The 10,339-nt window shown below is 39.1% G+C and overlaps 1 protein-coding gene across 1 annotated transcript; it reads right to left on the bottom strand.

The window, feature by feature from the left end:
• Positions 1-8,447: 8,447 nt before the first annotated feature.
• On the bottom strand, positions 8,448-9,888 carry LOC129755345 (cuticle protein-like). The gene has a single exon (XM_055751782.1). The coding sequence runs from the start codon at positions 9,792-9,794 to the stop codon at positions 8,835-8,837; it is 960 nt and encodes a 319-aa protein (XP_055607757.1). The 5' UTR covers positions 9,795-9,888; the 3' UTR covers positions 8,448-8,834.
• Between the last annotated feature and the right edge of the window lie 451 nt (positions 9,889-10,339).

The following is a 10,339-nucleotide window of genomic DNA, read 5'->3' as shown; positions in this document are numbered from 1 at the left end:
TTGCGGTTTGTACTCTTTTTTCTGTTGAAAGGCATTTTATCAGAGAAAAGAACTTATTTCTTCCACACAGAAAAAAAATCTGAATCCTAAACAGCACTGAAATAGAAAACCTTTATTATTACATGACGTGGAACGCGATTTATTAATGTAAATTTACAGAATAAAAAAAGTTGAATCCTTAACAGCACTGAATTCTAATGACACGAACATAACTTGACACGGAACACGATTATTTGATGTAAATCTACATCACATATGATGTAAATAAAAAGAAGCATCACATATGACGGAATTTTCAATTCGAATTCAATATTACACGTCTCAAATATTTTACATGTCTTTCATATTTTACAGGTCTGTTGAAGTTTATAGACGTGTAATATTCAACTTGCACTGAAAATTCCATTATATGTGATGCTTTTTTTTCGTTACATCATATGTGATGTAATATTACAACATTTTCGGGTCACACAAAATTCTTAACAGCACTGAATTAGAAATTTCTTAAAATTACACGACATGGAATTTTATAGGACATTGAATTTGAATTTAATTAATATTACAATACACTGAACGCGATGATGTCATGTAAAAATACAAACTGTCGAAAACAGGCAGACACAAATGTCAACAAAGTGTTGCGTCAAGTCGTGCCCAACAATATTTTATTGAAGAAGGTTTTCCGCGATTAAGTTAATCAATCTTGCTGGTTCCTGGAGATCTTCGAGAGGCAGGAATAGGAAAAGGACCATACAGAAAAATGTAAACAAACTGTTAGGTCAAGTCGTGCACCAAAGTATTTTGTCTAAGCCTTTTCCTCGCGCGTGAGTAAGCTTTTCGGTTTTGATGGTTCCCGGAGATCTTTGAGCAGCAGGGATGCGGTTCTGGAAGTTGCTGCATGATACCCAAATTTGGATCCGGTACTTAGGGGAAGAAAATAATTGTGTGAATGTGGCTCCTAATTAAATAAAATTGTGAGATGAAAAAATTTTGCCGCTTGATAAAATAAATTATATTTATAATAAAAAGATTTTATTTTCATTAACAGCTGAGAAAATTCCATTATTTAATCATAATAACAATAAATAAAACAAAACAAATTCCAATTGGAATGTTTTTCTTTTAAGATTCAGTGGTTTTATAATTTACATCTTTTTTATTTTACACGTTGCAAAATTTTACATCATTTTTCATTTTACATGTTGCAGAATTTTACTGGCGTGTAATTTCCAACAAGCACTGAAAATTCCGTCATATATGATGCTTCTTTTTATTTACATCACATGTGATGTGATTTTACAGATTTTTTTCGTTGTGTGCAGTTCTTAAGTTTGTGTTCCTATATGTACAAGAAATCCGAAGAAATGCAACACTTTATGCATTCAGAGCACGATACTTCAAGTTTCTCTACTTTATTGAGTTTTCCAAACACTGAATAAAAATGGAAAGCATAACAAATCGATTAAAATCTAAATGTTTCGTTACAAACAAGTTTTCTATTTTATTAGCAAAACTTTTCTATAAGTTGAACACAACAACTTCGAATGTTTCGAAACCGCTTTTGACAAAAGCTTCTCCCAGTTGTAGAAATAAACTGTGCAGGCAATCAGCGCCTTTGGATATGCAATTAGCGTCCAAATAGTTATTTTTTTGTAAACACTAACAGTTGGCAGAGAGCACAACAGCGATTTGATTTTTTTTTAAATGCAACGTTTTCTCATGTTAACGATCTTTTCGAATAATCCAACGACCCTTTAACTTTTCACTAAAAACCTGCAAGAAAATGAACAAATGCTGAAAACGATAACTTTCAATTTGTAAAACTATCTTTTGCCATATTGCCATATAAGTCACATAACTAGCAACTAATTGTCACTATTTGAATGGCCTAACATTTCCTGTGTTTCCCGTTTCTCCTAAATATTTTGAAAAATGATTTCAACGTACTCTTTTTGGCGTTGAAGGATATGGTAACCCTAGGCATAATGAGCATTTTCTGCCGGGGAATCTAGCAGCGAATTCGACTCGATGAAGTCAATTGAGTAATAGAGCTACAGCTCAACTTGTATCGTCTGACGATTTGGTCTATTGGTTAGATGTCGGAGAGATAATCAGTAGGCTCGAGTTCGATTCCTGGTCGAGGTGATTTTTTTTTCTTCTTTTATCATTTATGATCATGATTGCACTAAACGGTGAGGCGTCTAGGTCTGTTTGTAATCTAGGTCTGTTTGTAGAATTCAAAGAATTAACACATGTTCATACATTATGTTTCTGGTGTTTTGTTTGACGGATGATGCTTTGATGCTATTAGCCGTATAATGTAACAATAAAAAAAATCAATCATGAATGGTATGTGCAAAAAAAAATCCCCTCGAACAGGAATCGAACTCGAGTTTACTGATTACCTCTCCGACACCTTACCAATAGGCCAAATCGACAGACGAAACAAGTTAAGCTGTAGCCAGTGATTGAATTTTGCTGAGCATGAGCTGATCAACCATCTCTCGCTCAACGCTTTACTCGGAAGCAAAGGTTGCTTTGAGGCAGCGAAAACGACAAAACCGATGATGTATACGCTCTCAACATGGCCGCCTTCATGAAGCAATATACATTCGAGGCAGCGAATCCAAAAAACCAAACGAATGGCTCTCACTCATCTCCTGTCACAACCTTGAGGGAACCGAGTTCAAAAGGCAGAGCAAACCCGAGTCTCCTCGTTTGTGCCTGGATCGAATGCGTGAGGTTTTTCTGCTATTGCTATTATTGCACAGCAACCGCACGCAGGCAGCTAGTTTTTTCATTTCTTTTTCTTCCCCCCTCTTTCACCATTCGTTGCGGGCCGTGCAATGCAATAAGTTCGGTTGTTTTTGTTGTTGCCTCAACCTTTGCGGTCGGCTCGAGTTATTCAAATTCAACAACGTAAATGAGTATATGTGCCTCGTCTTCTTCATGCATCATGTAGCAACCGAACGTTGAGAGAGTTCGTTCGGGGCAGCAAACGGATAGTGTCTCTCAGAGCAGATCCTCCTCATGGGGGGAGGTTTGAATGAATGTATATGTATCGTCTCCTGTATAGCTATGCGAGGCCTCAAAGTGTGTATTTTGAATGCCTCTGATGAGAAAATTGGTGAGGATTTCAATCACTGGCTGTAGCTCTATTACTCAATTGACTTCATCGAGTCGAATTCGCTGCTAGATTTCCCGGCAGAAAATGCTCAATATGCCTTCATTGAAAGTGCTCTGTTCGCCTCTAGTGAACAAATTAAAGTAAGAACGCGTTTTACAATTGATTAAAGTGAAAAATCAAAAATTTTATGATGCTGAAAATTGAAAAATAATGTGTAGATCATGTTGCAGTGCGTTCATTTCAGATCAAGATGATTTAAAGGTCATAAAAACTTATTTGGTGGTGCTCGAAAATTATAATATTTTCGTCACTTGAGAACCTTGCTGGTTATTATTTAATATTTCTGTAAATATGAAAAGGATATTTCTTTTTTGAGCTTAGCTTAGCTTGAGCTTAGATAAACCGTACATTTCAGTAGTTGCTACTCCGTGATTGACAAGAACCATCAAAATTGCACATAGATCCAAATAAATGGGGCTTGGGATTCCCATTTTCTGTGTGCACGTTTCGAAGGTTCCTTTTCTTATATGGTCAATAACGGCGCCGGCCACGTCCTTACGGTTCATCGGGGTAGGGAAGGATTGTTAGTTCGACTTCCGTTGCTACTAGAGACCGAATACACCTCTAAATCTCCACGGTCGTCACAGGAAGGGTGGTTTGTTAGTGGGGAAGGTAAATAAGATCTGGATTCCCTTTGGGAAGGGATGTGATCAAAGCAAAGTTAAAAATCGTCGCGTCGCACACTATCGAGTACATCGCGTTTTTATATGTCCTAACTAACAATGTACTTAGCACCGGCGTAACAAACCGAATTTAACCGTGCGCTTAAGACGAGAATAGCAAAGCGTCCTAACGTGGCACTTTCATACACGTACAATGCACTTGGTAACGATGCAACTCACCGAATTTTATCACGCGTTTAAAGTTTAAAACGAGAAGAAGAGCAAGAATGACTTAACGAGCAAAAAACGACGACCGAACCAACCGATCACGTCAATTTTTCCCACACAAACACACACACACACACACACACACACACACACACACACACACACACACACACACACACACACACACACACACACACACACACACACACACACACACACACACACACACACACACACACACACACACACACACACACACACACACACACACACACACACACACACACACACAAACACACACAAACACACACACACACACACACAACGAACCGACCCCACTGACGGAAAAATTATCCATTACCGAACACTGCACAAGCCTTTGATTTGACCGAATACTTAAAAAAAAATAAATAAATAAACACGCAAATTAACTCTTGCAAAAACTCAGAATAAAAGCTTTACAAGCTAAAATTTGTTTGTAGCACGAACACTAACATTACATTGATTTTTCTTCTTCTGAATTTACAATATCCTTTGATTTAGAAATTTTTTACGATTTTTCATATTCATCGATGAACGTCAAAAGACTATTATTTGTTTCTGTTTTGTTACTAAAGAAAAACAACGAGCAAAAAAAACACGCACACACACACACACTTATCATCTTGAATGAACTTTGTTAGTAAATTAATTAAATATGTACTTAGCTTTTCAATCCACGGTGTCCACCACTAAACACATTTTCTTCTTCAAAAAATCATTTCAGAACCTGCCACCAGGGGAATCACATTTTGCATGCAATATTGCATTGCATAATAATAACCAACTTCGTTGAAGTAACGCCCGTTACTCCCGTTACAAACCGTCAGAGCTTTTCACACGTATGACGCAAGCTTTTAAAACACAGCTCACTATCTTCAAATCAGATCTTCTTAGCGTCGCCATTATTGCAACAACAATTTCTTCAAACCCAACATCACAAAATCACTCAAAAACAGACTAAAGCACTAATTGTTTTTGTAATTTTACTGTTACGACGAAAACTAATCACCGCGCTACCGAACAACCAGCCAAAAAAACATTAATTCGATAGATTACACCAGAAAAAACTAAAATAACGACACCGCGTCTCGAAACCTATGAAAAGGATATTTCTTTTTTGGTGAAAAATTAATACTATAGGTAGTACGAAACAAGTCCTCATGAAAAGTTGTTTAAGAAAATACGTACTTATGTAGAAAAATGGACTTCTCATTATGCCTCGGGTGCTCGTTATGCCCTCATCTCCCCTACATTGTTTCTCAATTTTCAACATCATTAAATTTTTGATTTTTCACTTTAACCAATTTTAAAACCCTTTTTACTTTAATTTGCTCACTAGAGGCAGTTCAATGAAGGCATAATAAGCATTTTCTGCCGGGGAATCTAGCAGCGAATTCAACTCGATGAAGTCAACTGAATAATAGAGCTACAGCTTGGCCTGTTTCGTCTGTCGATTTGGCCTATTGGTAAGGTGTCGGAGAGGTAATCAGTAGGCTCGAGTTCGATTACTATTCAAGGGGATTTTTTTTTGCACATACTATTCAAGTTTGATTTTTTTTATTGTTACATTATACGGCTTAAAGCATCAAAGCATCAAAGCATCAAAGCATCATCCGTCAAACAAAACACCAGAAACATAATGTATGAGCATGTGTTAATTCTTTGGATTCTACAAACAGACCTAGATTATTTTGTTATTGCATTGTTTGATGAATAAAAAAAGTCACCTCGACCAGGAATCGAACTCGAGCCTACTGATTACCTCTCCGACATCTTACCAATAGGCCAAATCGTCATGACGATACAAGTCAAGCTGTAGCTCTATTACTCAGTCGACTTCATCGAGTCGAATTCGCTGCTAGAATCCCCGGCAAAAAACGCTCATTATGCCTTCATTAATGGTGCTCATACTGCCTCGGGGGGTTTCTCATTATACCTCTACAGTGACTGGTTTTCAGCTTTCGGCACAAAATTTAAAAATGCATTTTGAAAAGGTTTTTATCTACTTTTTCAAGTTTCATCCAATTAGGCAATAGACTATTTGAGTGTCTGAACACGAAACAATGATGTAATTCACATATTACAGCTGTTCTCTATGGTTAAATAAGCGTTTTCCTTAAGGTGGCCATTATGCCCCCATCTCCCCTAAGCCGTAAATATAATAAATTTCTCGAAATAGATACAGCACAACGGCTCACCGGTGTGGCATTTTGATATAAGTTGTCTTTGCGCTCTTACCATACAGACTATATGAGAGCCAAACTCAGCCAACGATGTTGAGCAATCGCGAGCCCAACTGACCTTTGCAGAGTCTAGCCAGCAATCAAGTCAGTTGGGCGGTAGTCTGAATTTGGAACTTAATAGGGTCCAGAACTGGAACTCCACAACCGGCCATGCGCGGATCTAGGGGGGGGGGGTGATGGGGCTGATCCCCCCCCCCAAGCGGAAAAATATCATTATTAAAATGGTCACCAAAAATTTTTAACTCAATTCAGATGATATATAACTTTTTCATGTGTCAAAATATCTTAACATTGACATTACCATTTTTACGCGTGCATAAGAATTCAATAGCTGCTTAAAAATATGCTTGAATTAAGTATGCGCATGCATGACTTCGTATTGGCTTCGGGGGTGCGAAAAGGGTCCACAGATGAAAATTTTCAATAATTATTCTATTTTCGGCTAGAAATATTCGTGACATAATCCTGGCCTTTTCAGTAACACTTTTTAACTGTGGGAAAGTAACCTCAAAAGCGATCATGTTGTGAACGACATCGACGTTTTGTTAACTAAAATTTTGGAGGTTATTTTTCCTTTTCTTATCCATATACGTGGACAAGTGTACGTAAGAACTGTCAAAAAACTCTATTGTTGATATTATTTCCAGATGTAGCAACCGAAAATCTGATCGATCAAACTTTGCAGACATCCGGATCTGCTACCGTTAGTCTCTGCCTCCAGAAACATGCACGCCACCGAAGATTATAAGGGGAAACCATAAAAGCATCGAAATATTTTAAATTCTACTAGCAAATCTGTCCTCCAGAATGATCAGACGTTCGCATCTACTGCAGACCCATTAGTATATGAAATAGATATAGGTGGTATTTTAAAGGCTCATCCTAAACCTTACTCAACTATTGATGGTATCACAAAGCTTAACGTTTTAACTTGAGACACTGGGTACCTTCACCACAATTTTCGTTTCCATACTCCGAGTGTTTGAAAAGTCGAAGTGCTGAAAAAGAAAAACGATACGCAAGTGCAATGCATTTGAAAACTTTCAAAAGTAGGCTAGTTTTTTTTTTCAAAACTTGGCAAGGTTTTTTTTGTAAAGTCTGTCCGCTCTTTGTAGTCAACCTCACTGGTGGAGTTAATAAAACTGTTCAATTGTTAAATGTCGTTACTAAGCCACTGACTTGTTTTTCAAAACTCACTGAAAAAAAGCTGTAAGTATTCGATAAGATATAAAGAAAAATTATTGAATAAATACATTGACGGGTTTCGATAAACAATGAAGCAACATACGGTTTAAAATTGGAACTCAAAAGGCGCAAATGGCTTTTTACCCGAATATTGTAATAGTCAAAATTAATAAGACGTAGTTTTAACCAAAAACCAGAGATGCTCATTGGAGTTAGTTGAAAGCATACAAACCAATTTATTTCTGACTGAAAATAAATAAAGCACGATTATCAAAATTAAATTGCTTATGGATTTCTAATCTGATTAATATAAACAAATGGTCATTCCATATCCCCAACTTGATAAATAATAGTAAACTCAACTTCATTCCAGTGAAAAAAAAGATTTGTCTGCTTTTTGCCTAAGACTAAGCCAGCCACAAACAGATGTATATACAGAATTCTTTGAACAATTTTTTTTAAATTGTCCTTAACATTATTTACATAATGCTGAACTCTCTTCATCTTTATCATCAACATTTTTCCCGTCACAGTTTTTATTTTTCCCAATCACTCACAAATTTTGGCCATATTTTTTCTGAAAATTTACTAAATCACCCCACCTAAGAGCAATCTCTAGATCCGCGCCTGCAACCGGCAGGGACTTGAACCCGTATTTTCCACTAGCGTGCTCATTTTCAGGTACGAAGATGTACCAAGACCAATTCAAAACATTAGATTTGATCACATAAGGGTCTTTTTGTCTGAGCTTTCAGGAACGTCCTTAACAATAATGATGCAAAATTGAAGATTTCATAAATTCTTTAAGGGTCCACAAGAATTTAAATTATTTTTTAGATGCCTGAATAAATTTACAAGCCGCCAAATTTTTAACAGTTTCATATTGACACGCTAGAGTAGATAAGATTTAACGGGTGGAACAAATGGCGACGGATGAGGGTTAAATAAAGCTGCAATGCACAGCGTGGTTAAAATTATATTTGGCACATTTTGTCCCTTATTCGGCAAGTTCATTGCACTGTTTGAATTTTGAAATTTACATATTTCTAGATATTTTATTACAAATTGTTCTTTATCATACAAAACATCCACAAAAACAATGTGATACTGTCCCAATCAAAAACATCCACCGAATTTGAATTAATACTTTTGCGATTTTTTTTTTGTACATTTTTGCACTGCAAACTGTTTCTCGCTTCTTTGCCTAGTTTATTTGAGATGACTCGTGAGGAATGGTTGTTTTTTTTTGTAACAAGTTTGTTAATCTTTTTACAAGTATTCAACCTAGAGGTATTATTCCGTTTGAGCTAGATCAGGTTTCGTTTAAGGACTGGGTTGGACTCGGATTTACTGCTGGCTGCGGGCCTTAGCCTCAGCAATAGCCTGAAAATGTTCAGCCTTAGCTTGGGCAACTTCGGGGGTGTCCTGAACGGGTTCCGGAAGAGCTTGAGCCGAGGCGACTGGCAGAGCGCGAGCAGCGAAGGTTACCGGGGCAGCGATCTGGTGGGTGGCAGCCGTGTAGAAGGCGGGAGCACCATAATGATGGTAGGCGTAAGCGGGGGCGGCAGCGTAGGTGAGAGCTGGGGCAGCAGCGTACTGGATGGCAGTTGGGGTGTAGGTCGAGTAGGAGAACGAGGTTGGGGTCTTGATCTCAACGGCGGCCGGGGCTGGAGCGGCGTACGAGGTGATGGCCAGTGGTTCGTGCTTCAAGGTCGAGGTCGAGTAAGCAAAGCCAGAGGTAGCTGGAGCCAAGGCGATGGCAGGAGCAGCCGCAGCGTAGGTGGTGATTGGAGCAATGGCAGCGGCAACTGGAGCAATTGGAGCAGCATCGACAACGACTTCCTCTTCGGCTTTGTCAGCGAAGGCATTACGCTGTTTCACTTCTTCGAAGGCAGCCATATGTTCGATCTTGGCCTTCGCAACCTCAGGAGTGTCCTGAACTGGTTCAGGGGCAACGCGAGTTTCGACGGGGGCAATGGGCAGATTGCTGGCCAGGGCACGGAATCCATTGGCAGCATCGGCGGTGTACGAAACAGTTTGCAGTTTGTTCTCGGCATCCAGATAGCTGTAAGCTCCACGAGTTACACCATCCAGCGATCTGGCTTCAGTTTTGGCCGAGAGACCTCCGTTGTATCCATATGTGTATTGGCCGAGTCCATCCTGGGCGTGGAACTGACTGGTAATTTCCGCTGGGGCCGCCGCAATGATCGTTGCAGCTGGAACGGCCGCATAGACCTGTGGCGCAACGGCGTAAGGCGCAGCAGTGGCCACAGCCAACAAGGACGAAATCACGACAAACACTTTCATATTTGATACTTTAGTAAAATTCTTCGCGCTGCTGGAAATCCAGTACTCGCTTCAATGATCGCTACAAGTGAATTGATACCTTCAGGACCTGATTACCGCACTATTTATACCTGATCCAGAATTCCCGGCTCTAGAACATCGGGCGTCCCGGTAAATATCTTCACTTGTTTTCGCAGTTCCATCATTCTAGTTTTGAAATGAACTTTCGGCGGTATCAGTTCCCCGATCCCAAGCCAAGCCATCCCAAGCAAGGACCGAAAAAAAGCAACTCGATACACAATAAAAGTTGTCTCGTGATTATCGTTCGCATACGTGATTTTTTTTGTTCATCGTAACGGCCGACAAACAACTAGAGACAGACCCTAAGTGAAGTCGCAAAATCGGAACCGGCTTCTGGCGATCGGGTCCAGTTAGTGAGAAGCCCCCCATTTGGTGAAACACCAGACAGGATAAAGGGTGGAAATGTTTAACCGTTCGGGATCACTGACGCTGATTGTTCGGATTGGCCGACGACGACGTCGTTGAGGTCCCAACAACAAACCGGT

Source organism: Uranotaenia lowii, chromosome 3 (assembly GCF_029784155.1).
Source record: "Uranotaenia lowii strain MFRU-FL chromosome 3, ASM2978415v1, whole genome shotgun sequence".
Classification (NCBI taxonomy): domain Eukaryota; kingdom Metazoa; phylum Arthropoda; class Insecta; order Diptera; family Culicidae; genus Uranotaenia; species Uranotaenia lowii.
The sequence above is the reverse complement of the archived record's forward strand: the minus strand, read 5'-3'. Positions and strand labels throughout refer to the sequence as shown.

Excerpts from the sequence above, each read along its gene's own strand:
- LOC129755345 (XM_055751782.1), bottom strand. The coding sequence starts at position 9,794 with ATGAAAGTGTTTGTCGTGATTTCGTCCTTGTTGGCTGTGGCCACTGCT.